Genomic DNA, 27362 nt, shown 5'->3' on the forward strand with positions numbered 1-27362 from the left:
CCAAGAAATACCCAGTGAAGTCCCTACATCTTTGTATCCCCGGAAAATGAGGCAGGGGTGGGGGCACTTGGAAAATAGGTTTTGAATGAATGAATTAATGGATGGATAAATTCCCCTCTTTCCTGCATCACTTCAAACATAGGAAGACCGCGAGACAGCCTCTCAGCAAGGCTGGCACTTACCCATGGTCCCAGAACAAGCCAGGAGCAGCCAAGCCTGCTGGCGCCCTCCTGGGTGCCCAATGTACCACACCAGGGTGCCACTTACTTCCCACCAAGGAGCGATTATAATGGAATTTCTGTATTTATGTGCCTTCAGGGAAAGGCACTATTTACATTTAAAGTGAAAATACAAGTTCCCATCTACATGCTGGATGGGAAGGCCATAACACAAAATGTTGGCCTCTTCCCTCCTATTATTTTTGTTATTTCTCTCAAGTGCTTTAGAAGGTAGAACAACCTCGGAGTCTAAGTTCAAAGGTAAGGAAGACCAGAAATGATACTGAGTCAGAATGTGCACGCACACATGCAGACACACACACACACACACTCCCCTACCACGCAGCACCATGCTTTTTTGGCTTAAGGAAGGAGCAGTCCTTGTGGTGTAAACATTTGTTACAGTGCCTTTCAGGGAGTTGTTGCCAAGGTTACTGAGTGTGTCTGAAACCATCTCTGTAGGGAGACGAAGTGAAGGGAGTTCATTCACATAAAACCTAAGAAAAATGAGGCTAAAGAAACACACACTCTGAGCTTTCCCTTTGCTTGGCCCACCGACTCCCTCCAAGTCAGATCTGCCCTTACCGACCCGCGGGACGGCCGACAGACTTCAGCCACAGCCAGGACTGTAAATGAGCATGGCGGAGACTGTTCTGCCCTGCTTTCTATCAAGCAAAGCCAGACAGAGGAAAGGCAATGTGCAGAGCACAGAGGGCTGTGGGCAGGCAGGCGGAGGCAGGTTCTGTGTGTGCTGTGTTATTTGTCTGATGGTTTTTCTGGCCTCTATCACTAACACGTAAAGCCTCTCTGTTTAGCTGGGTGTTGGTTTTCCCATCTGAAAAATGAGGTGAAGTAGATCAATTCTAAGGTCTCTTGTAATGTCAAAAGTTTTGATCCTTAGGAAGGAGAACCAGGAAGAAACGGAGGAGGGAGGGAGCTTACCCCTGGCCTGCGGCTCCCAAAGGCATTGTGTGGGCAAGGGACCTACCCAAGGCATCAGAAGTCAGACCCCCAGTGGGGGTTGGGGAGACGACTGGAGATGCTTCACCAGTTGCTCATTAGGGGGCAGGGAGTGCGAGGGTAGGTGCAGACAGGCAAAGTGCTTTTCCACCCCAATTCCCCGACTCACCTGCCCAGCTGAGGCCAAGGTGTTCTGATATAATAGCCATCTTCATATCGGCTCGGTCCGTCCCACTGAGAAAACCTGGGGAGAAGCAGCAGATTTCATTTAGTAGCCTTAGCAAGACAGAATCAGTAGGTGTGAGTAAATGACCTGGGATGGACGCTCAGGTCCTGGGCAGACCTCAGTGGACATCGGACTGATGGCTAAGCTTGTAAGGGTCAGGAGGAGGCCCCAGCCAAGGCTCCCGGGCTGTGTGCATGGCTCTTGCCAGGGTGAGCAGATTTTTATTTCCTTTTCTGTGAACTGTTCGTGTGCTTTAGTCAGGTTATTTCTGTAAGCTTTTAATATGTGTTACAAGTTACAGATTTAAAAGTGCAAGGTGAGTGATCTCGCTCTCAGCCTCCTTGGAAAGGGAGTGAGCCCAGAGCATCACCAAGAGGTTCCTACCCTGTGTGGACTCGCTGAGGATGCTGTATCTCAGGGCCAGTGGGGTCAGGGTCCTCCTCCTCTCCTCGGCTCCGCTCGCCTGCAGAAGAAAGGTAAAGGAAGGGTGCTCTGTGCTTGGGTCACTCCGCTTCTCAGAGGAGGTGACTGGCCCCCGTGGGATGCGGGCTGGGGAAGGATGCCCATCCTGGTGGACAGTAAGCAACTCCACTTCTCTTCAGCCTCAACATAGAGTAAAAGTACAGGAGGGTGTTGATGAGTGTCACGTAGTTTATTAATAATAATAGTGATGGCAAATTCAGGTGGCCCTGTCACGTGCCAGGCCCTGGTTAACACTCACAATTCCCTGAGTGTGGGTGTCTTATTCCTGTCGCAGCAATGAGGAAATTAAGGATTAGAGGCAGGTAAGCAACTGGCCAAGGGCACTCAGCTAGCAAGTGGTGGAGCTGGGGTTTGAAGGTCAAAAAACAAATTTTCCTTTCTGGATTCCTTTCTGCTGAAAAGACCTGTTTTTGATACTGGCCAAGGCCTAGCAGCCAGCCCTGTGGAAAAGCACCGAGGTGTTGCTCAAGGCTGCAGGAAATCCTCTTGTGACAGAGGAGTTGGTGCACCCTCACCCCCAGACAGAAAAGAGAAATTGAGCCACAGACGTATGAATGTAACCTCGCTTCTTTTCTAGTGTGGCATGGAAGGCTGATGATGGAAACGCAAAACAAGACCGACAAAACACGGAGACGCATGACCCCTCCAAAGTCCCTCGCATACGGGGTGACTCTGATACTCTTAAGGATCGATAAATGAACATACTTGGTCAAGACGCCTTTGCTGAGCTCAAAACCCTGGGTTTTGCAGTGGCTGAGACACCAGGGTTCCCTTCTCTGAGGGCCTGGCACCCTGGGGAAGATAAGCAAGTATGTGAAAAAGAGGCTCAGAAAAAGCTACCACATGGTCGAGTAGCCTGAAGAACTCGACACCCAGGTCTAAGCCTCAGGCCTCAGATGAGGGGTGCTGAGGTGGGTGCCCTTCTGGATCCTTCTAACCTTCTAGAAGGACCATCCTAGACAGCTCAGGACCCACAGTGCGAACAAGCACATTGCCGTCTGACACGCCGAACTTTGCAGAAGGGGCCAGGCGTGCTCTCCCTGCCAGGCCACAGCCCAGTGTCCGAGGAGAGAGAAGAACATTTCTGTACCTTGGGGAATTCAAAGGCAGCTTTTCTACAGGATGAAGCCCTTTGGAAGTGCTGGACCTGGGGTCTGTTCTGGGACTTCCTCAGGGGCCCCACCTCTGGCCGAGGGTCCTCCCCAGGGGGCCACTCACCTTGGTGCAGGGGGGCATGGTGATGTTCAAATGGCAGAGAACGTGCTGTGTGTCCTCATACTTCATCGCCTTGCGCAGAAAAGACAGGGACCCTCCCGGTTCTCGACTGCTGTCCCTCACCTAAATTCAATCACACAAAAGGAAGATTCAGGGGGCTGTTCTATTGGCCCCCAGGCCCGCTGACGTAGAGGTTTCTGCCTCCCAAACTTCCTAGAACCAGACAAGAGGTCCACACCTTTACAGGTATGGCCAAACGATTCTCCCGAAATGACTGGAAGTAGAAACTCCGCTGTTGGGTAGCTGTTTTGATGGGTACCAGGTTCCCGAAGAGTTCTGCAAAAAGGGGCATGCCTTCCAAAACCTGTAGACAGGGGAGACCAAATACAGCTTGTCAGGTAGAGATGCCCAGGGGTCCTGGCCTGCCTGTTGGTTTTGGTCCTTCCCTCCCCATCTCACACCCTTTCTTCAGTGTGAGGCTCAGGGCACAGGCGTTGAGAAACCCCAGTGTTTGTTTTGTTAAAGTTTTTATTTCCAAGGTTATCATGAGTGAGGCATGCTTCCTCACTTCAAAGAATTTTATAGTAAGCAGAAACCTTCATATATCCCTGTGTGCTGGGGGCCAGGATTGCTATCAGAGTATTCTACAATGCCACAAAGGTATGGTAATGCGGCTTCCCCAAAAACGTGGATCTCTTTTTACACCTATCCATAAGTGTTTAGCTGATGAGAAGTGCTGAAAGGACCATGTTATAGTGCAATCTCACCCATAATACAAGGATCCCTACTGTGTATATAATGCTTTCAACAGAGAAGGTATCACAAACCCATTTGACAGTCGGGGAAACTGAGGCCAAATGAATGTTTTGTTTTGGTAGTGACTGAAATAGGAGCAGGACAGGGCTCCAGAGTTCCAGCCTTCTGCTCTTTCTTTTGGGCCCTCAGCCCCCTGGAAAGCTCTGCACAGACTCTGAGGCCAGGCTTTTGGAAAGGTCCTGGCTTATTACACACCTTAACATGCATGAGCATCCTGGCCACAGTAATAGGTTCAGATCAGTCCTTGATCTTCCCTCCTCCGGCCACTTGCCCAGCTCTCAGTCCTGCTTCTTTGTCTGGGTGCTACCAAAACCCTGGCATAGTAGGTGTGGGATATGGCCTGAGACGCCAGGGGCAAACCCTCTCTCTACTCTTTACTTAGTTGTGTGGCCTCGGGCAGCTTTCATACCCTCAGCCTGTTTCTTCCTTTGGACAGGGGATAATAAAATCACACATGGTCATGGGAATCAGACGAGATTATGCTGGTCAAGTATTTTTAAATTTTTTTGGCTGGCTCCCTGAAGACCCTTTAGTGCTTGGTGCTTGGAACTACAAAAAAAAGACCCAGATGATCAGGCGCATTGCTTAGCTGTTTAAAAAAATTTTTTTTTAATTAAAGTAACTTTGATATACGATTTTATGTTGGTTTCAAATATACAACACAGCAGTTCAACAGTTACCCATATTATTAAATCCTCGCCTCCTCTAGTGTAGTCACTATCAACGTAGTACAATGTCACAGAATCATGAACTGTATTCTCCGTGCTGTGCTACTGTCTCCATGTACTCTGGTTAAGCATTTTTAATCACGCTGGTACATAAGAACTTTAATAGCGTCAGCACTTCTTGGATTCAAGATGGCGGCGTGAGAGGTGAGACAGAGAACTCCTCCCAAAACCAGAAATAGTATGAAATTGTAGTTAATTGATACAACTGACCCTAGAGCAGCAACAGGAAAGAAAGCTGCACCAGACCGCATACGGACCTCACGAACAGAGCAGACCTCATGAACATATGAAAGCCTTGATCTGGCAGGACCCAGGCCCCTCCCCGACCCCAGCTCACTGGTGGGAGGAAGAGAAATGGAACAGGGGAGGGGTGGAAGCCTAGGACTGCTGAACAGCCAGCCCTGGAGGTCTGTTTTGTGAGCAGAAACCTACATTGTGTGGTGCTCTGGAGGATGGGGAGCTGGGACAGGGGGAGTGCTTGAGAGACTGACATTCTGGTCATTTGTGGAGGAGGGGATCCACACCCGGCTGCTCTGTGTCAGAGGAAAGGCAAGCGATCTGACAGGCTCCCTAGCAGCAAGAGGGCTGCTGAACAGGCGGGGTTTGCACGGAGCTTGCTGTGCAGGGAAGGGGAGAGCTATACAAGGTTGTCTGAGCACATTCTGCCCAGATGGTTGGGAACTTTGAGGAGCTTCAGAAGCTCCATCCCCTGGCTGCCTGCTCAGCTCCGAGGCCCCCCACTCTGACATGCAGCCTGCTGAGCCTTCCTCCTGGCCTGACAGCACCGGCTTGCAAACCAGCAGTCACTGCACTGACATCAGGCCAGCCACAGGGAGGCCCCATCTACAACAGCTAGAGACGCCAAGCTTGGCCCACTGGCTCTGTCACTGGAGACCGGCACCGCAGATGGGAATCAGGAAACGGATCTTTCCTCCCCCCAGGCACCAGCTCTGCTCCCCTATAACCCCCAACCTCACTCTAGGGGCTGAGCAGCTCCAGAGACTGGAGCCTCTGGCACTAGTGGGCACCACACAGAAATATGAAACATCAAAAGAACATGGTTCAGACCAAAATCTCACAAACCCCAGAAAAAGGGCCAAATGAAACAGAACTCACCAATCTTCCTGAAAGAGAGTTCAAAATAAAAATTATAAACATGCTTATGGAGGTACAGAAAAATATTCAAGAACTCAGGAATGAATTTAAGTCAGAGATTCAATCATTAAGAAATTCTATACCTGAAATGAAACATACAATGGAGGGCTCTAAAAGTAGATTAGATGTAGTAGAAGAGATGGTAAATGGAATAGAAATTAGAGAAGAGGAATACAAAGAAGCTGAGGCACAGAGAGAAAAAAGAATCTCTAAGAATGAAAGAATACTGAGAGACCTGTGGGACCAATCCAAAAGGAACAATATTCACATTATAGGGGTACCAGAAGAAGAAGAGAGAGAAAAGGGGATAGAAAGTGTCATTGAGGAGGTAGTTGCTGAAAACTTCCTCAATCTGGGGAAGGAGATAGACTCTCAAGCCATGGAGATCCACAGATCTCCCAACACAAGGGACCCAAGGAAGACAACATCAAGACATACAATAATTAAAATGACAAAACTCAAGGATAAAGACAGAGTTTTAAAAGCAGCTAGAGAGAGAAAAAAGATCACATACAAAGGAAAACCCATCAGGCTATCAGACTTCTCAACAGAAACCTTACAGTCCAGAAGAGAATGGCATGATATATTTAATGCAATGAAGCAGAAGGGCCTTGAACCAAGAATACTCTACCCGGAAAGGTTATCATTTAAATTTGAAGGAAGGATTAAACAATTTTCAGATAAGCAAAAGCTGAGAGAATTTACCTCCCACAAACCACCTCTACAGTGCATTTTGGAGGGACTCCTATAGATGGAAGTATTCCTAAGGCTAAATAGATGTCACCCAAGGGATAGACAAAGAGTAAAGAATATGATTCATAACATAAAGAATGGAGGAGGAAGAAAAAGGAGGGAAAAAAAAAAGAACCTTTAGGTTGTGTTTGTAATGGCACATGAAGTGAGTTAAATTAGACTGTTAGATAGTAAGGGAATTACCCATGAACCTTTGGTAGCCACAAATCTAAAGCCTGAAATGGCAATAAGTACATATCTATCAATAATCACCCTAAATGTAAATGGACTGAATGCACCAATAAAAAGACACAGAGTCACTGAATGGATAAAAAAACAAACCCATCTATATGCTGCCTACAAGAGACTCATCTCAAACCCAAAGACATACACAGACTGAAAGTAAAGGGATGGAAAAGATATTTCATGCAACTAATAGGGAGAAAAAAGCAGGACTTGCAGTACTTGTATCAGACAAAATCTTCAAAACAAAGAAAGTAACAAGAGACAAAGAAGGACATTACATAATGATAAAGGGGTCAGTCCAACAAGAGGATATAATCATTATAAATATCTATTCCCCCAACACAGGATCACCTACAGATGTGAAACAAATACTAACAGAATTAAAGGGGGAAATAGAATGCAATGCATTCATCCTAGGAGACTTCAACACACCACTCACTCCAAAGAACAGATACACCAGACAGAAAATGTAAAGAGACAGAGGCACTGAACAACATATTAGAACAGATGACCTAATGGACATCTACAGAACACTCCAGCCAAAAGCAACAGGATACATATTCTTCTCAAGTGCACATGGAACATTCTCCAGAATAGACCACATACTAGGCCACAAAAATAGTGTCAGCACTCATTATCATTTACTGGGCCAACAATCTGTTGCTTCACCTAAGATGCACGCAGCAGTGTCCCTCCTCTTTGGTGATACCTCCTAGGATGCTCCTCCAGAGGGAATCAAGAGACACACCTAGGAGCCCCCTCTATAGAGGCAGGATTTCCTGGACTGCTCTGGGTCACTGTGGCCTAGAGAGAAAAGCCCACAAGTGACCGTCCCGACTCCAGCAGTGAAGGGTCCCAGGCCCATACCTCGATGTCCCTGCTCCGGGCCACCTCCACGAAGTTCTCGTGATGCTCCAGAGTCTTGTCCACTTTATCGTCCGTCATGCAGTAGCAGCGAAGTCGCCCCTCTCGGGGGTCATTCATCTTAGCAAAGATAACAAACTTGGCCATGTAGGGCACGGCGGCAAGCTCCCTGTACAGCAGAGTGGCGAAGTTCACGGCTTCAGCAGTCCGAGGACAGTCCGACAGCCAAAACCTACACACAGAGGGCTCATTATAAGTATGTTCCTAGATGCCCGATGGACAGCGTCACTCATCCAGGCAGGAACAGCCTGTAAGCCATGCTCTGGAGACTCCAGCACAGCTGGTGGTCCGGGTGGGGCTTCTCCGTGCAGGGGGAGCAGTGCAGGACCCTTAGGTTCGAGCCTGGGATGGAGGCCAGGGCCTGAGGACTCCCGGCAGGACGGCCGGCCCCTGGGGGCAGGGCTGGGGGCTGCGTCTCACCTGGCAGACACATTGGTGGTGAAGGCAGCACATTCGTTAGCATACACGAGCTTGGTTGTTCCTGTTATATCTTCCCACTGGGCTTGGTCTGTTCCTCCTGCAAAAGGAGCAGAAACGGGCTGGAGGGCAGGGCTCAGGTTATAGGCACAACTTGCCAGAGGGAAGGGCAGAGAGGGGCTCCTCTGGATGTGGCCATGAGGGCACCTGCTCTCCCCTCATCCCCTCCTACAGGGGGTCAGAGGGCTACTGCCAGGGGCTTGGCTCAGATGCACCAGCCCTCTGCCCCCTTTGAAGAGATGCTACTTGGGGCAGCAGAAATGCCAGGTGACGGCTAGCCTCTCCTCTCCTGCCCCCTACTGTGGCTGGAAGGAGCATCTGCTGCCCTGAAGCAGGACCGAGGCCAGGGCAGCCCTCACCAGTGACGCTGCAGAGCAGGCGCAGGCTGGTAGTGTCGCCCTCCCCGCTGTCCCTCGGGTCGTCCATCCAGGAAGGCGGCAGTGGGATCCGGAGTCCAATGGGCCGGTAGAACTTGCGGCGCCGTGGCTCCACGGTGACAATGGGGCTAAAGGTGGCCTGGTTGCCCAGGAGCTTAGTGACCAGCTCATCCGGTACTGGCTGGGCCTGCGAAGGGCCGACGGGGAGACACTCAGTGCCAGAGCCGCAGAGGGGTGGGCCCATGGCACAGCAGGTCTCCCAGGGGAGAGCAGGCTGTCTACACCGTGGGCAAAGGCTGCTCTGGGGTGGGGGGTGGGAGTCCTACTCCTACCGGACCACCCAGGTCCATTCTGCTGGCCGCAGGGCCTGCCCCAGGGGTGATGTCACTGCTAAGCTCCCCATTCTGAGCGCCTTCTCTCCACTTCCCCAGGGCTCCCTGTTCCACAATGGCACCATCTTTGCTCAGCATGGGCCCCTTTGTGGGAGCCACGGGATTCCCTCTTGCCGAGGGTGCTGGCAGCACTGTTCCGAGCCTGATCTGGGGCCTTCTGAAACGCGGCAGGGGGCGTCTGCTTAACCCACCCAACTTTCTTCTGGGCTTTAAGGTCAAATCTCGAACTGGAGTCTTAGGGCATTGGACAAAAGTGGGAGGAGGTCTTAGGGAAGAGGGCTGTCTCTGTGAGGGCCTTGAACTCTGTCCACCTCCGTGAACCCTGTCCAAGTGTCGGGGGGTCTCAACAGGTGAGGGGGAGGGCTGTGTCACCTGCAAAGCCAGCTTCACTCTTTTGGTGACGGCATTTTCTGGGAACGTCGCCTGCACCAGGGGAACGAGCTTGCTCTTCAGGGAGCCCCCCTTGGGGTCAATGTAGTCACAGTCTTGGCAGAGCCGGGACATGACCACAAAGTACAAGGGGAAGTCGGTGGTGATGATGCGGCACACCCTCTTCTTCTCCAGCTCCTCCAGGCTCTCCAGCTCTGCAATCACACCGCACGGCCCAGCCCGTCACGCCCAGTGCAGGCTCAGCCACCATGGTGTCCCCAGGGCCTACTCATGCCCCGTTCCCGACGTCTGCCTCCTGCCCAGGCACCTGGCGGCCTAGAACTGCCCACCTCTAGTATCCCAGGGTTCCCAAGCTCCTGGCCCTGACAGCCCATTCCAGGAGTGCAATGCCAGACCACCTTCCAGAAGGACAGCACCCTGCCATGGGACTCTGTGGCTCAGTCACCTTCGTCCATCCCGTTGAGGATCTGATCCGGGTAGCTTTCTTCATAGCGGCTCTTGTGTTCCTTCCACATGGAGCCATTTTCACTGCGCAGCACCACGAGCTCACGGTCCCCACGGCCATGGGACGCAAAGTGGGGGATCTCCACTATCACAGGGCTGCAGGGACAGAGCAGATGGTGGGCAAGGTGCATGGGTGCGGTGGTGCATGCCTGTGGGCACGTGGCTGGGCACGGGGGGCAAGGGCAGGAGGGCTGTGGGAGGGGAACTTGGTCCTGGCCTGGAGGAAAGAGGGAGGCCCTACCCTGGGGCAGGAGACCAGCCTTCGTCGGGTTCCTGAGATGCTCCAAGCCTCCTCACACTCACCGCCAGGCCCAAGGGACCAGCAGGCCAGGCCTCAATCTCATTCCACAGCCGAATTACCCCACCCTTGGACCCAATCCCGAGAATGAGCGGGACATACCCAGACAGGGGACCGAACCTGTCTGAGCCTCAGCATTCTCCCTGTCAGGTGGCAACAATGCCATTTCCTTCAGAGGGAGGCTCTGAGGACCACGTTTAAAGGAAAATCAAGGTGAGAGCACTCACAGCTACATAAATAGTGGATGGGGGTGGAGGGTGGACAGAGGCGGGGAGGCAGGACCTCCTGGGCCAGACCTGTCTCAGCACACAGCCCAAGGTGCCCGGAGGATGGCCGAGCCCCAAAGAGAATGCGGTCGGCTCCAGGAAAGGAAGTGTTCTCTGGAGCCCACTCATCTTGGCCTTGGGGGCAATGCTCTATGGCTCTCTTCTAGCCGTGCTGCTTTAGAGCTCAAATAATTAACCCCGAAGAAGCCCTGTCTTCTCCAGGCCGCTCTCTAGTGTCATACGAGAGCTGGGAGTATCAGCTCCACCTGGGCTGCGGACTCCTAAATGTGTTTAGATAAGCCACACAAGGGGTGTAAAAGCTCCCCGTCCTGTTCCTGATGGGACGGCCTAGAGATAAGACAGGGCGGGGCTCCAGGCTTGCCACTCCCCTGCACCTCGGCTGGGGCGCTCCGCAGCACCCAGGGAGCAGGGAGGCACCGCTGGGCAGGGGCAGGTCGGGGATCCCCAGCGGGAGTGACCACTCACCTCAGGAACTGGACCCCTGTGGGCCCCAGCGCGATGATCCTGCTGGCCAGGCCCTCCTCCTCAGCCAGCGAGGGTGGCGTGCTCAGCTTCTGAGGCTTGACCAGGCGGCAGGTGATGCGTGTGGGCGCCGCGCACGTCCGTGGCGGGATGACCACCCGCAGGCCGTTGTGCCGGCTGCCCCTCATGGAGCCTCCCCGGGCGTCCACCATGAAGCTCACCAGGAACCTAGGCACAGGCAGGTCCCGTTCACCTTCTACATGCCCTGAGCCCGGGATGGGCCCACAGTCTGCAGCCGGGTCACGGGGCCACTCACCCTGTGTGGACGGGGCTGGCCACTGGGCTGATGTTGTCCGAGGTCTCTGTGGCTGGGCTGCTGGGGATGAGTGAGTCCTCATCATACTCCTTAGATGCCTGAGGGGGACAGAAAGGCCAGCATCCTGTCACTGCTGGGCTGCAGGGCCAGGCTGGCAGGCTTGGGAGTGTCTCATCGCCTGAAACCAAGGGGCTGGATGGGGAAGGGCTTTCGTGCACTCACCCCGCCCCTGCCAGGACAAGGTGCTCCCGGGTCTAAGGGAAGTGCGGGCCTCTCCTGCCCCCGTGGCCTCTCCTTGGCTCCTTCTGGGCCCCACAGCCACTGCCCAAATGCAGACCTCCCTGCCTGTTGCCCAGCTACACTCCAGTGTGCCACCCCTGCTTCAGGCAGCCTGACCCGCCACCTGAGTTGGCTTGGACCCCTGCACCGTCACCTGACCAATACCAGCTCTGGGAACATTACATGCCCCATTGGCACCTGTTGGACGTGTGTACAGAGCAGACCCTGCCCTTGGGACTCACTGTCTCTGCGTCTGCAAAAGGCACAGCCCTGCCCAGCAGTCTCAGCGCAGCTACGGGGACATGGGACTGCCTCGGACAGGGCCTCTTGGGTCACCAGGGCTCAGGGGAGCCAGCGGGGTCTAAACCTGGCCCGTCCTGGTTTACTCTCAACTCTGCTCTGGCTCACGTTGTCCTAGGGTGCAGACGCCCTTGCCCCTGTCCTTCGCTGGCCCATCCGGGCCATTTCTCACGTGTCGCCTCCGTGGATCTTTCCCATTGATAATGGGGAGGAGCTCATAGCACACAGTTGGCACCTCGCCACCTCCCTTCCCTGCCTGTGGTGCTCACTGGTCTCAGTATCTGAGCTCACCTTCCCGGGCGGGCTGTCAGCCCCAAGGAGGCAGGCCTGGGTCTCCCGGGCCTCCCACACGGAGCCCTGCCCAGTTAGGGGATGGCAGCACACAGGCCTCCTGGGCTGCGTTCCTGTTGCCCTTTGGCAGCATCCAGGGAGCTCACCCCAGCAAGGCCAGGGCTGTTGGACCCTGTTTCCCGAGCGTCACCCAGGGAGCACACCGTGGCACCATGGTTACCCCGGCCCAGCCTGTACGGCCACTTTGTGCCCAGGGCTACGGCTGCCGCTTTCCTGCCTGCACCCACCCAGTGGCGGAGGGAGAGACCAGCCTCAGCTGGCAGCCAGACATGCCTGCCTGTCATTGGGCCGCAGGACAGTCATTTCCAACCTCCAAATACTGCACTGGTTTCTTTTTATCCTAGAAAAACCCCTTGATCTGGGAAAAAAATGCCAAATGGCATACGATTAAACCAAGGGGAATTAAATGGTTTAAGGCCATTCCTCCGTGTTTGGGACAAACAAGGTGGACTCCAGGGAAACCACAAAGTTGGGGACTATCATGTATGACAGCCCACCCAGGGAGCAGCTGCCCCGGCCACCCCCTTTCTACATGTACTGGTATTTAAGTTCCCAGGAATCCCGTGATGTAGGTGAGGCAGAAACAGTCTCCTTTGTACAGATGTAAGAGAAGGGGAGAGCAGAGGTGGGCTTTGCGGCAGGGGGGCTGCAGCCGCTCCAGCACCACCAGCCACCTCCCCCATGGGTGCCAAGAGAGTGTGCACAGGGCCCACGGCCGTGAGAATGTGGGCTTTGGACCCAGACCCACAGGTTGGTTCTCAGCTGTGCTCATGCCTGGACTGGCGAAGTGATGATTCACGTGCCCTGAGCAGGGAACATGTGTCGTTCATATTTGGGTTAATAGGAACACCAACAGTGCCGGGGCCACAAAGAACACGTGGACTAATGGATCTGAAGGGCTTGGCAAGCGCTACAGGCTTTTCAACTATCAGCTCCTATCATATCATCTCCAAACCATCCTCGTCCCGGGGCACCTGCTCTCTGCAAGAGGGAAATCAGAGAAATGACATCTCTTACCTGTTCTGGCTCTTCTGATCTCATCATCATCTCAGGGGTGACACAGGGAACCTTTGGGATGGCTGGTGACTCCATCCTATATGCCAAGGGCAGTAGGGAATCAAAGTAGCCCCTGTCAGCTGTGGGAGGCCTCAGTGAAACACCCCTGCACCCATCATCTGTTCAGTTGGCCGCCTCACCACGGCCTAATGCCCACTCACACATGCAGCCCCAGGCAGCCTCCACACTGACCAGCCTCCTCCCCAGCCTCGAAGCCTTTCCCCAGAGCCCAGCTGTCCCTGTAACCCAGCGGGAAAGCCTGCCTCCTCCAGGAAGTCTCCACCAGCTCATCACCCAGCTTCGTTGCCTTAGAGCCCGAGGACAGCACCCTCACTCTGGCCTTCACATCTTACCCTGCCTTGGTCTGCGACCTCTTGGTGTGGTTTTTATTCCACCAAATAAACATGGAGGTTCTTTTTGGCCAGGGTTCAAGTTTTGTATTTCTTTCTCACTGGTGTCCAGCAAATACTAATCGAGTGAGTTTTCTCGGAGTGGCGCTCCCCTCTGCTCTACCGCCCTGTTCTGTGTAAGCCATGGGACTGTGTCGGCACATGTCTGTCTTCTCAGAAAGCACTGGGCTCTCGGTGTTTCTACAGAGTTGTCACTTTCACATTTATTTGCAAAATACCCATGTGCCAAGTACCCACACTGGAATAATTCAGCATCACAGGAGGAATAAGGAATGAGTTTCAGGCAGACACAAGCCCTCTGTGGGTTTCCCTGGTTACTATGCCCACAGTGGGGCATGGTCAGTGTTTGAGCTTAGCTTGGCAACGGGGTCTAATGTGACTCCTCCTCAGTGGCTCCTCTGGTAAGAAGAGGAGAGTGCATGAGACAGAGTGTGGATGATGGGAAGCAAGCTGGGAGGCAGGCGTTCTGGAGGCGGAGGGGAGACCCTACTGCACAGCACGCTGTCAGGAGGCCTCTGGGCCCTGGCTTAGCCACCAAAATACAGAACTAGCTGATCCTGAGGTGCTGGACTCGCTGTCCAACTGACCATCATTCCGCCTTTGTCAATGGCACAGACAGGGTCTGGCCTCTTCTGTCTGGCCTCTTCTGCCTGCCCTCCCCTGGAATCCTTCCGCCCTGCATCCCAGGCCCGCCCTCCCCTGGAATCCTTCCGCTCTGCGTCCCAGGCCTGCCCTCCCCTGGAAGTTCCACTCTGTGTCCCAGGCCTGGCCCTCACGCCCACAGGGTGAGTATTTCTTACACTTGATCTAGCTTTGGCATGAAATCCAGCAGCTCTTCATCCATATCTCTGAAGTCCCGCCTCCTGACCTTGGAAACAAATTCTTCCCCTGAAACCATACAAGTTCAAGTGATTAACAGGATACGGAGATGGCTTCTCTTTTTAAAAAGGGCCTTTCCTGTGCCTCCTCTCAAAGCTGGCACCTGAGAGCAGAGGAAGGTCTCTGACGTTTGAAGGGGACCATTAGCAATGTCTTCAACCAGTCCTGTCCCTCCAGCCTGGGTACACAGAGCAGGCACCCTTCTCCTAATGACTTAGTGTACCAGGCTTTGCAGAGGAAAAAAATTACAACTGGAAAGAACTTCCTTAGCTTGACAAGTTTCACTTCAAAACAGCTCTTGGGTGTGCAACGACACACCCCATGCTATACGGAACAAACTACAATAGACCGAACCCATTCGTTTTGAAAACTGTAACCATGCTGCAACCATGGCAGCCGAAACATTACTATTTCCTAAGCCCTTTACAAAGAGTTCAATCTAGGTCTGTAACTCAGACAGCCGCTTTGTTTCCCTCTCCTTGCTTGCCCCGAGTTTGAGCCCTCGACTTTGCAGCACTTTCACTGTCACCCAGCAAGTGTCCTGGCTTTGTGATCTGGAGCTGACAGAATGGAGCTAACAACAGCTCATGCAGTTATGACCACAAACACAGTGGCATGGGCACAAACACAGACATGGACAGGCAGGAGCCACCCGCCAGGGCATGGACCTTATGGGTGTACAATTCATATTTTAGTCAAGCTCCTGGCTCCAGCCTGTTAGCCGCCAGCGGAGCGTGGAAAGCAGGAATGGATTAGTGAGAGCTTGGATTGCTCGGGGTGAAATGCACTCATGAGAAGTACCACAGGGAACGGAAAGTGTTTCATACCCATTATAGTTATATGAGCGGTTCCTGGAAAGCAAAGAAGAGCCAAATGTAAGAAAGGACAGGATTGAAATCAGTTAGAACAGGAGGCACACTATCAAAAGGGGACACACAGGGGACTTTAATCATCTAGTTGACAAAGCTGTGAAACGAGGGCCAGAGAGATAGTCCACTCCAACCCCATTTACATCCTGAGGGTTCCCTTGAGGTTTAAGTGGGGAAGTAGGCTTTTTTGGGGCAGGAAAAACGCCACAAGCACTCCGTGGTTGATAGACGTTTTAACTGTATTCATTTCATCATAATGATGCACCCTCAACCTTACTGACCCATTGCATGGTCAGAAGAGTAGCTCATTAAAAGGAATTCTCACAGATTTTTAAACAGTTTGTTATTCACTCGAAGCTGAAGGAAAGAATTTTATTACAGTTCCTTACAGCTCTGAGAGTTGATCTGAGTAGAATCATGCTCCACATATGATACATGCAATAGACATATACTTATGAAAACTTTGTGGGATTTTATATTTTAATCTCTGAGGTGTAGATTGTTTTCCTTCTGAAATTACAATAAGGGAGTATTTTGAAAAGAGTGGTTTCTCTCTACAATGACATGGACCCTCAGGGCCTGGGTGTGCCCAGAGCCCCATGCATCCCCTTCAGTCTGACTGCCCGGGCTTTCTATTCATCCCAGACTTTACCTTCATCTTCGGAAACATCCAGGAACTCATCTACCGTCTCAGGGAAACTCATCCGGTGCTTGTCATCAATGAACTAAAATGACAAAAAGCAGAGAGTTCAACCCAAATAGAGCAGCAGGCTCTGCCAGGGATCCAGCAGTTACCTGGTTCCGACTCTGGGGACAAGAAGAAGATAGGAAAGGGCGTTTGTCCCAAATGCAGAAAATCAAAGCTAAGAAAGAGGCTCTCAGCCTGGAAGCTGATGTCGGTCAGGAATCTAGTGGGATAAACAGGAAACACCCGCTGCCCACCGCCCCCTCCCAGCTCCCAGCCCCACCTAGCAGCTGCCTCTCTAGGCCTGGTCACGGCCCCAACTCCTCTGGCCACTAGGTGGCAGTACGACTCCACCTGCCGCAGGAGAACGCTCTTAGCCCCAGCCCCTACGGATTTGGGGCTGCTCGCCTGCGTCCCGCACCCGAACGCCCTCCGCTAATGGAGTAACCCTTAGGGGTGCCCTGTGCGTCAGGCTGCGTACGTCTGGGGTGAGAATGGGTGCTGGGGAGAAGCCGACATACCGCGAAACTGGTTTCATCTGTGACAACCTTGAGCACGTCTGTTACAGAAATGTAGCCCAAGCGCTTGGCTATTGCCAGAGGTGTGGTTCCATTCTGGGAAAAGGAGCGGAGAGGGGGAGATCAGGTAGGGGAGCGGGGTCTGGGAGGGAAGGGAAGCCCACCCCTGTGCATAGACAAGCTCCCACTGGAATTGTTCACAAGAACCTGAGTGGGCAGACCATTACTTTGGAGCCCAGAGCAAGCCCCCTGCCCTGCCCTGCCCATGTGTGAGCCCAGATGCGTTTAGTGACGTGCCCACGAATCCGGGGATGGCAGGGGGAGGTCATGATACTTAAGTTTGTGGCTTTGAGAACGGAAGCCTGGGAATGAAAGCAGTGGAAATCTTGCCAGGACCAATCAGGAACCACCAAGACGGAACCCACAGGGAAGGATGCATCAGGAAGACATCGTGCATAACTTTAGAACAAGGGGGGGTCAGGGCCACACTGCTCACTGCTCCCAAAGCCAGTCCTGTGGGCCCCAGTCATTGAGCATTAAAATCGTTAAAATAACACATATACAGTTGACCCTTGAACAACATGGATTTGAGCCACGTGGGTCCACTTACATGTGAACTTGAGACAGGGACTGTGGGCTTAGACAGAATAGGGTGAGGGCCTCCGGAACAAGCAGGGCAGGGTATTTACAGTAGGGGAGCAGTGTAACTACATGCAAGGAAACCCCCTACCAATACTCTGTGTGAAACATTCAGCTCTAGAGTCATTCTTCGGTGAGATCAGTTAATATTCCCCAGATAAAGAAGAGTAGCACGTGTTTTTATTATGCTAATAATTTGTAATCATGTTTAAGATTCACCTTAGCATGCTAAAGGCCCAGGGCTATGTGCTGTCTTTCCTCCTTCAGATCTGATGAAGTGATTTGCAAACTGGGCAACTAATTTATCATGCAGGCCCAGCTATAAACAACATAGTAAAAGGCAGGAAGGATTCCACCTTAAAGATAAGATCACATAAGAAGTAAGATTCTTAATTTACTCTTTAGCAAACAGACAATACCTCAGCCCACCTTGGGGGCTGGGCAGCCTTTGATTTGCTCCCAGACCAAGCCGCTGGTACCCCAGGGAGAAATCAAAACAGGAAATTCCTTACATTATGTTAATTCTAAATATTCAGGGACCACTTAACAAGTCCACACCTCTAAGCCTTTTTTTCACATTCCCAAAAATCGTCAACTGCCTATAAAACCCCTAGACAACGCACCACCTTGGGCTCTCTTGTCCCCTCCTGGCGTGAGCTGGGAGCTCTATTCTCACTGTATCTCTCAATAAAAGCCTCTCCCTGACTCTCCTACCTTGACTGTTTGCTAAGTTCATTCTTAAACTCTGCAAACAAGAACTCCAGCATCAAACTGATGTTAATGAATGAGTTGGAAAATTATTTGGAGATTTGCAACCGTTTGAAAAGGCATTTTCTTTTCTCTAGCTTACTTTATTGTTAAGAATGCAGTATATAATCTATAACACACAAGGTATGTATTAATAACTTCATCAACTGTGTTATCGGTTAGGTTTCTGGTCAACAGAAACCTAGTAGTACTTTTTTGGGTAGTCAAAAGTTAGGTGCGGATTTTCTAACCCCTGTATTGTTCGAGGGTCAACTGTACTTCGATTAACTCTTTTTAGGCCAATCAAAAATCCCAAGTCACCAGAAATTAGAGGAGAGGCATGTTTTCTACTCTGATTTTAAGAGAAAGAACTAAGTGGAAATATACTGCTATTTGGACTCTATTTTTCTTCTAAGTTCTTTAGTCCAGGATGCACCCTGGGCCCCCAACTAGTTCAGCCCCAGTTACAAGTTTAGCAGGCACATCTACAGTCCAGGCCCACCCACTTCCTGCACTGGCAGCAGCCATAGAGAACAGCCAGAAAGCCTGCACTTTGTTGGACGTGACAGCAACGACCCAGAGGGTGATGTGTCAAGAGCTACCTGAGACCTTTGGTTTTGCTCCCCTGTACCATCCTGAAAGCAGCTTCACATATTTAAAGAGAGTTTCAAAAATAATATTTAAACAAAAATGAAAGGGGAGGATAAGTGGTGTTTAAAAGGATGACCTTCAGTTTCCCAAAAGAGAAGCTAGTCACACAGCCCAGGTCCAGGGGCTCCGGGGCAGCTACAATTTCATGGTGCTGAAATGCACTGGGCCCAGACATGCCGTAAGGAGAGGCCGAGCCTCTGTGGCTAACGGGTGTCTTATGGGGCTGCTCCCAAGGGCAGTCTTCCCAGGTCAGGGAACACGTGGGTACTCACCGAGCTGACCTCGTTTGGGGAAGCACCATTTTTGAGAAGCAGTGTCACAATGTCGGTATGTCCCTGTTGGGCCGCCTGGTGCAAGGGGCTGTATCCCAGCTATAAAGCAAGGCAGACGTTTGGGCAGGATTAGCTAGTGATGGGAGCAAGAACTGCCCACATACTCTCTGCTCGCAGAGGCAGCCTGTCTTCTAGGCGCAACATACAGCAACACATTTTCCCCTTTTCTCCCTCCAGCCTCAAAACTTAAAATCATGGCAGGGTCCCTGGTGTGCCCCCAGCAACTCTGGCTGCATCCTAATTTGGCTCTTGCAGAGTGCCAGCACAGGAGTCAGGTCTCAGGCATTCTTGTACCTTAGTTTTTGCATTGACGTCTGCATGGTGCTGTAGCAAAAACTTCACCAGCTTGATATTTCCATAGTGACTGGCCACGTGGAGTGGAGTATAACCCATCTGAAAAGCAGCAGATGAGAATGGGTGACCAGCAGGGCTTCTGGGCATGCCAAGGGCCATTATAAGCAGTGCATTAATGAAACCGGTTGTTACAACAACAGCTGAGAGACAGAGTGGCTGGGGGAAGCCCTTTGAAAGGTTGACTCCTGCCCTCAGGCATAAGCTGGACGACCATGGCTGGTCAGATGCCACTGGCCTGGAAGGAGCAAGGCTTGGTTGCAGACAAGCGAGGTCTGAGAAGCCTGGGATGCAAGTGGATTCGCCAAGGCGGCGTTTGGAAACCGATGCTGAACCCTGTGAGGAGGTCTAGGCGAGAAGACATCCAGGAAGGGTTTAAGGTCTTGCAGACAAGTGAGGTCACCCAGGATAAGCGTAAAAAGAAAAAAATGGGCTCACCTACCAAGGCAGTACTTAGGGGGAGAGTCAGAAAAGGGGGAGCAGCAGAGAGGCAGGGGAACCCCAGGAAAGCCTGTGTTACAGAAGCTGAGAGGGGTTATGCTGAGGAGGAGGGAAGCGTTCGGACCTCTGCTGGGAAGGAGGCTCGGATGAGGACAGAGGGGCTTGGGGTTCGCTGCCAAACCCGATGGGAGCAGACTGCTTCCACTAGAGGGTGAGACCCCACTGTAAGTCCCCCCCAAAGGCTGTGCAGGGTACCGATTCATAGCATAATGGCATTTATAGGAACTAGTCATTGCTCAAAGTAAGTGGGCTTGGGGTATGTATTCATTTGAGTTTTGGCAGGGAAAGAGCTAATTTTCAAGGAATCCCTTCTGCTGAATGTTTTGGTGCTTCCTCCAAATGCCCACATGCCAAGTCCATCTGAGCCCTTGGTCCCTGGGGAGCTGGTGCCAGATTCCAGAGACTATCTTGCCACAGACCCTGCAGGCTGGACCTCAAGTAACAGATGGCTTTGGGACCCCCATATCCTGGGGTCTCTCAGGGCAGGACACTGAAAAACTCAAAGATGCAGAACATTCTTGGGTATTAAGCAGATTCCAGTTGAAGCTGCAGGCAGTTGGGGGTTAAAAAAAAATACCTTTTTTAGATTTTTCTCAGGGATCAACATTGTTGATCAGAGAGGGTTCCCTTTGGCCTGTCCTTTAATCCAATTGTCTTGTGGTGAAAAGGAACGAAATGCCACTTCCTCCAGGAAGCCTCCTTCTCCCACCAAATGGAAACATGCTCTCCTCCCTCTGTGCTCTGAGTGGCTCCCCAGGGCCTCCCTTACACTGGGTGTCACACTATGCTGTCCTTTCCAGCCCCTACGTCACCTCCCCGGCAGATCCCACTGCGAGGTGCACTCGATCTTCCCAGCCACCGCACAGAGGGCCTTGCACACAGAAGCAAAGAAAGTTGAATTGAATCTAACTAGATGCTGGACTAAAAGGGGCTGAATTTTGGAGTGAATCCAGGGAAGCCTGACATTTTGACACTGCTCATGTAAGTAAGATAGGTCTCGGGATCATGATTAAATATTCTTCTCAGTTTCTCAGTAGAGAGACTCAAAGGTCTAGCAAACTTTCCAAAATTTCCCACTGGAAAGTGAGCTAACTGGGATCAGTGTCTTCAAACTTCACTGCCACCCCCAGGAAGTGGCAGGGAAGGATGGGCCACTGTGACCATGGGGTTTCAAAGCCTCAGGGACGAGCCAGCTCTGAGGCATGGGAATGACAGGCGCTGGGCAGGACTGCGGTGCCCACGGGTGGAAAGGGTGGGGAGGCTCATGTGGACAGAGACAAAGGTGGGCTGCCTTACCCGGGTGGTGGCATCCACTGTGACACCGTGTTTGATCAGCATGTCTGCCACTGAGATATGGCCTTCTTGTGCCACCAGATGGAGGGGAGTGAGTCCACTCTGGAAAGAAAAGAAGGCCATCACCCTGTAGCCAGTAAAGAATTCCAGGCCGCAGTGAAAGAGCACTGAGGTTTGCGAGCCCAAGCTGGCTCTGCGACCACCAACACACTTTGTGACCCTGGACAAAGCTCGTCCAGCTCTGGGCCTCCATATTCTTCTAAAAAAAAAAATGACGTGATTAAACTAAATCAGAGTCGGTAATGTTTTCTGCTAAGAGCCAGATCATCAGTAGCCTAGGCTTGCCTTTCTATCTTAACTACCCAGACCTGCTAGTTAGAGTGAGCTATGGTCAACATGTAAACAAATGGGCATGGCTATGTTCCAATAAAACTTTATTTACACAAACAAGTGGTGGGCCAGATGTCCCACCCACATAGTTTGCTGACCTCTGAACTAGATGAACTTTATGGTACTTCCCAATTATAACACTGCCCGTTTCCATGATCCGAGATGAGCTTCAGAGCCTCGGTTTCCTTATCGAGGGATTGTCACTGGCTCCCTCAAGGGCAAAGTAAGGTTCAGTTGAGAAAACACCAATGAAAACAGGTTGGAAAGCACGATGTGCCATTTAAATGCTGCATGGCATGAGCACATCACAGCCAGTATGGTGCTGCAAAAAGGGTGGAGTTCCCTGCCGGACTGAAAACCCCATGTGTTCAGAGATCTCGTTGCAGCTTTCTCATGAGGATAACAGTGCTCTGACATATATGTGATGTGTGCACACACACAAAAATGGCAGAAAAGTCTTCCCTACTTCTGTATGCTTTTCTGACTGTGGGACAGACAGAGCTGCAGTCTCTTTGCAGTCAGAGGCCTCGGGCAGAGCCTGCCCTCTGCAGGGACTCCACCTCCTCTCCTCTGCCTCCTGCACTTTCTCCTAAGCTGACCAGAGGCTCACAGTGGTGACTGTTCCCAGCTGAAGCCTGCCTGGCTCAGGCACAGCCTCTGGGCATGTGGCTGGATTCTTGGGATAACACAATGATTTGCTTATGAAGGTGGTGTCTCCAGTAAAGGGAAGATGAGTGAGGGTGTCTCCAGCACAGGGAATCGCTGCCATCCCTACAGTTTCTTACAGAGCTCACTTTAAAGGGCACAGGGGAGAAACCAAAAACCCCACCCAATATTACAGTCTGGCCACAACAGTTCCCTCCCGGGGATCACTGGTCCAAACCTGTCCAAAAAGAACCAATAGATCTACATGTCTTTAAGAAATCATAAGTTACCCTTAAAACACTTGCCTTCCTGATGCTGTGTAATGTTCATTTATCATCTAAAGAAGTAGTTCTTCATATTGTCTGATTTTCTTTAGAGGAAATGTCCAGAATAGGTAAATTCACAGAGACAGAAAGTAGATTCGTGGTTGCTAGGAGCTGTAGGGTTTGGGGGCAAATGGAAAGTGGCTGTTAATGGGTATGAGGTTTCCTTTGAGGGGTGATAAAAATGTTCTGAAATTAGAGAGTGGTGATGCTTGCTCAATGCTGTAAATATACTAAAGACCCCCGAAGAGTAGAGTTCAAAAGGGTGAATTTTATGGTATGTGAATTATATTTCAATAAACTGTATTTAAAAAAAAGAAGTGATTCTCTTACCAACTTTACATTTCCCTGTATGGCCCCGGAAGATGACTGGTTAGCCAGAGACGGGTAAGATTCCTCAAGGGAGGAACAACCTAAGACAGGCACAGTTGCAGGGGGGCCATCAGGTGAGAAATTGGGGATCAACAGAGGTGAGGCTTAGAACCTCACCCCCCCTGTTTTGAGAGATATCTTCTGCATCCGTGGATGTTTTATTGCCCTTGTCTAGCTTGGATTAGCACATAGTCTATAGGCACACACCTGATCATCTACATTTGCCCTCTTACAGCACTAAACTATGTTTTCTACCTTTATCTTGCATCTACCTACCACTTCAGCATTTTATTAAAAATAATAATAATAATAATAAGGGAGAAATCTGGGATTCACATATAAATCAAGTATAAAAATCAAACAAATATTCATATTTGACCTGATTGTTTATAGTTCATAATGCGTGATCAAAACCGAAAGTTTCTGTGATATGACTGCCCTTGCACTGTTCACCATGTAAGAACTTATTCACTATGTAAGAATTTGTTCATCATGTAAGAACTTATTTGTTATGCTTCAGAAGATTGGAGACTGTTGAGAATTAGGCTTGGGGTTGATTAATGATTGTGCATTGAGTCCACTATACAGAATTTTATTGTTATTAACAACCATTTGATCAATAAATATGAGAGATGCCCTCTCAAAAAAAAAAGAAGTGATTCTGTCTTTCTTGAGTCACACATCCCTTTGAGAAGCTGATATAAGCTATGAAGACCTCACCCAGAAGAATGCCCACATGCCCATCCTCCCAAAGTGTTCTGTGCCACTGTGGAAGGGTTCATACTCAGACGCCAACCATCCCTGGATGGAGAAATCCTAGTTTAATGTATAGGTTGACATTTAAAAAATATCTTGCCCCCCAAAAGAGAATATTTAGTACCAAATCACTTAATATGGTCCTGAATGTAGACACTGGCCTGAATTTGGGAAAGTGAACTACAGGTTTTAATGGTTTTTTTTTTTTTGCAGATTCTTGAGTCAATCTATTTAGAAAGAACCCTCGAAGGCTTCGGCAGCAGATAGGCTCCAGGCCATGCAGCCTTGGGAATGAGCAACCTTTCTGAATCTGTTTATTCATTTATAACACAGAGACTGAAACCTATGAGGGCTATTGTAAGCACACATGTACATCACCTAATTCTGAGTCTGAGCGCACCAGAGGTGTCAGTGTTCAGGTATAACACCGTGTTTGCTGACACTGGAACACCAAGCCCACAGGGCCGATCTGAGGTTCATGCTCACCTTGTTTCCCAGGTTGCCATTGGCTTGTTTCGAGAGTAGCAGAGCCACCATCTCTTCATGGCCCTTCTGGGCTGCCAGGTGAAGGGGTGTCACGCCTTGCACCGACTCGGCATTCGCCGAGCCCCCGTACTGCAGCAGACAGTGGGCCACCTCCACCTGGTTCTGCTTGGCAGCGATGTGCAGAGGCGTGTAGCCATTCTGAAACAGAAGCCGCCGGGAGCCTGGTTACAGGAATGCGGAGCTGACAAGACGAGCACGGGCCTTCAGTGTTCAGTCCTCTGAGGGAGGGTCAGAGCTGCAGGGCACCCACTGCACAGAGCTGGTGTCGCCCAGGAGAGCAATTTCAGTAAACAAACAACCCCAGTCCCTCTGATTTGGAGACAGCTCTCAAGGGCCCTGCAGCCAGCAAGGGTCCAGCACCTTTTCTCACCGTGCTTTGCAAGCACTCTAACTGCTCTGCCCGAGCAGCTCTGTCACCGCCAAGGCTAGGATTCAGTCAGGCAGCCTACGGAGATCTGGAAGGCGAGGTGAGTCACCCAGAGGCTCCCATTTCCTCCCTCCTGTGGTAAGAAACCAACCCGTAGCATTTCAGAAAGGAAAAGGATCAGAGCCCTTGTCTCTCTCTTGCCGCGGGCCAAGGTCCAGGCTGGCTGGCTTAGGCAGATGGTGCAAGAGGGCAGGTGCCCTGCAAGGGGCATGGGGATGTGGAATCCATCCTCGATCCACTTTCACCAGACGTGTGACCATGGGGCAAGACATTCCACAATCTCTATCTAGACCTCCTTTTGTATTTTTTTAAGCCACTCAAAGTGGATAATAACGTCTACCTAGTTCTTTCCTCATAGCTGTTGGGTGGATAAAATATGACAATGCATATGAAGGTACTTTTCTAAAAACAAGATAGAAAGTGAATAAGCCTTCGTATGGTTTTGCCATGCACAGGCTCACCAGATGTTTCAAGTCCACGAGGAGATGAAGGAGCTTGGCCCCAGCATAGATCGACTTGGACACAGTGGCTAGCTTTTCGTTCCTTTTTTTTTTTGGTAGGAAGACTTTCTCAATGAAGGAAGCAGTGTGGGTTTACCTTCTGGAGCCAGCACTGTACCCCGCTGCAGACAGGGTACAATTCACCTTGGTCACCACTGAGAGAAACTACTTTACCTACAGTATTCCCTGTACAGCAGATAAGGCAGCCTTTTTATTATTACTCCATTTTGTGGTTAAGGAAGTGAATTCTCTGAGAGCTTAAGTGCCTTATCTAATGTCATATAGCAAACGGGACGACAGTCAACCCATGCCTGGCCTTCTGACTCTAGAGCCCAGGGTCTTTCAGCAGGTACAGTGCTTCTCAAACTGCAGCGTGTATACAATCACATGCAATTGTGCTGAAATGCAGGCTCGAACCCAGGAATTGTAGGAAGGCCCAAGATTCTGCATTTCTACCAAACTCCCAGGAAGTTCTGATGGTCCTGGCTCAGGGACCATGCTTTGAGTACCAAGACCCCAGAGCTTTCAGGGCTTGGGGGATGCCAGCCCTGAGGACCTCTGAGCAGGACCCGTGGCTTTCTAAGCATATGCCCGCCTAGTCCCAGAGCACAGAGCATGGGCATCCGGTTTGCCCACTCTGCCCAGCATTCTTGTGGCTGCCCCAGAGCACCAACTCTCCCATCTGCCACTGTCTTGTTGTGGATTCCCACGTTTCTGATCAGTCAGGATCAGTGATCACAGAAAGGAAAGAGGGAAAAAAAGGGGCTGACAATATTATGAAATTCTAGTTTAAGAGCTTTAGGGAACAAGGAAAGATATATTTTCAAAACAGTAAATTTTATGGGGAAATGCAGTTGTCATTTACCCAAAGAATTAAACTGAATTAAAAAAAAATCATTCACTTTGAGTAATTATGTAAGATAATTCATTTGAGTGTTCCCCCTCTTTAATTTGATTACATTATAAGAAAACATGAAATTCTTTGTAGATTGTGTTCCCATAACAAGATCAGCATTTTGATTATAATAAAATTAGTTTTAAACAAATTGATTCTTGTTTGGTATCAGAAAAGAAAAGAGATGTGGATGGGTGTATGGCCTGAGAGTTGCAGCCATCCCCCAGGCGGAGCATGTCTCTGAGTACCAGAGGATGTTTGCCTCTCTGAGCTGTCACGATGGAATGGGACGCGGACAGCAGACACCTGCCTGGTGCCTGGCCTACGGTAGGCATTCAGGGCTTACAGGCAGCTGTGATTAGGACTTCCAGTACTACACAGAGTACAGTAACCCGAGCAATGTGAAGCATATTCATGGAAGCCTAGTCAGGAGTCCCAGGTCACTTGGGCAGCGTGGGGTTCCATACGGCAGGAGCAGCCAGGGGCCACACTTGCCCTGGAAGCAGCTCAGGCTGCAGGTGAGCAGCTGTCAGTCTCAGAACAGGGACCACCCCTCGGAGCTTCCCCCAAACCAGAACTACGGGAACGAATGACCTTCTGTAGGTGACAGGACAAGGGGCAAACAGAGTCAAGAAGAGGTTAGGGAGAGATGTGTGCCAGCAAAAGGCTCTTCTTTCCCAAGGAAATGAGCTCATCTAAAGGAATGTGCACTGGAGACAGATCTGCCTAAATGTTAAAACAACATTAGCATCAAAATTAGAAAGGGGAGGGTTTGGTTTGGGTGCAGAGAGATTTGCATGTGAAATTCTACAAAATTGCCAGACTACTTGGGAAACTATTTTTTGCCATGGAAACAAAACCCATCTGTACAGGGTTTAAATACTCTTTAAATACCATGAACCTGGCTCCAATTTCTTTTATGTAAAGAGGGGAATGAGGAGGAGGGGAGTCCAGCTTTTTATTTTTAGAGGCAGGAGTAAGTCACATCTTAGCAGGGCCGCATGCTCGTCTACACAGTGATGTGGGCTCGCTACAACAGCACCAGGGACAGGAGCCCAAGGAGATGGGGTGTCTGGGAGACGCTGCGTCTGCAGGAAAGTGATGCTGTAAAAATCAGATGAGCATCCATTCTGAGGAGGGAAGACGAACTGAAGGCCTGCACCAACTTTCCCCCGCTTGGCACAGCCCTGTGGGTGTCAGCAGGGGTGGTGCTGGGCGCTGAAGGTGGCTCTCCCAGACAGTGGCTGGTTTCGTCTGGGTCTTGGCTGCCCTATCCCATGGTGAGCTCCTAGGGCAGGGCCTGCGTGCATCCTTTGCGTCCCAGGCGGGCTCAGTCCCCTCAGTCCTCCTCCCCTACGAAGCCCCAGACCCCTCAGAGCCCTCCCCTCATGACAAACTGCATGCCCTCTGGTTCCCCTGGGGGCAGCCTGTGCCTGGAGGC

The 27362-nt window shown here is 50.9% G+C and overlaps 1 protein-coding gene across 7 annotated transcripts in view; it reads right to left on the reverse strand.

Annotated features, from left to right (window-relative positions):
• The window catches only part of ANK1 (ankyrin 1), a 204318-nt gene that overhangs the window by 36642 nt on the left and 140314 nt on the right, over nt 1-27362 (reverse strand). For 5 of the 7 annotated variants that reach the window (XM_073218838.1, XM_073218836.1, XM_073218839.1 and 2 more), the window contains exons 17-36: nt 24040-24237; nt 21071-21169; nt 19217-19315; nt 18863-18961; nt 16557-16649; nt 16003-16075; nt 15309-15332; nt 14403-14490; nt 13154-13229; nt 11207-11304; nt 10894-11118; nt 9785-9939; nt 9322-9533; nt 8540-8744; nt 8124-8220; nt 7647-7875; nt 3341-3466; nt 3106-3225; nt 1789-1867; nt 1348-1422 (exon numbers count right to left, since the gene is read on the reverse strand). In XM_073218838.1, the coding sequence (XP_073074939.1) occupies nt 1348-1422; nt 1789-1867; nt 3106-3225; nt 3341-3466; nt 7647-7875; nt 8124-8220; nt 8540-8744; nt 9322-9533; nt 9785-9939; nt 10894-11118; nt 11207-11304; nt 13154-13229; nt 14403-14490; nt 15309-15332; nt 16003-16075; nt 16557-16649; nt 18863-18961; nt 19217-19315; nt 21071-21169; nt 24040-24237 (2470 nt within the window). The remainder of the gene's footprint in view (nt 1-1347; nt 1423-1788; nt 1868-3105; nt 3226-3340; nt 3467-7646; nt 7876-8123; nt 8221-8539; nt 8745-9321; nt 9534-9784; nt 9940-10893; nt 11119-11206; nt 11305-13153; nt 13230-14402; nt 14491-15308; nt 15333-16002; nt 16076-16556; nt 16650-18862; nt 18962-19216; nt 19316-21070; nt 21170-24039; nt 24238-27362) is intronic. The other 2 variants (XM_073218837.1, XM_073218840.1) reach the window with 1 other exon arrangement.

The sequence above is a fragment of the Manis javanica genome, chromosome 12 (genome assembly GCF_040802235.1).
Source record: "Manis javanica isolate MJ-LG chromosome 12, MJ_LKY, whole genome shotgun sequence".
Classification (NCBI taxonomy): Eukaryota; Metazoa; Chordata; class Mammalia; order Pholidota; family Manidae; genus Manis; species Manis javanica.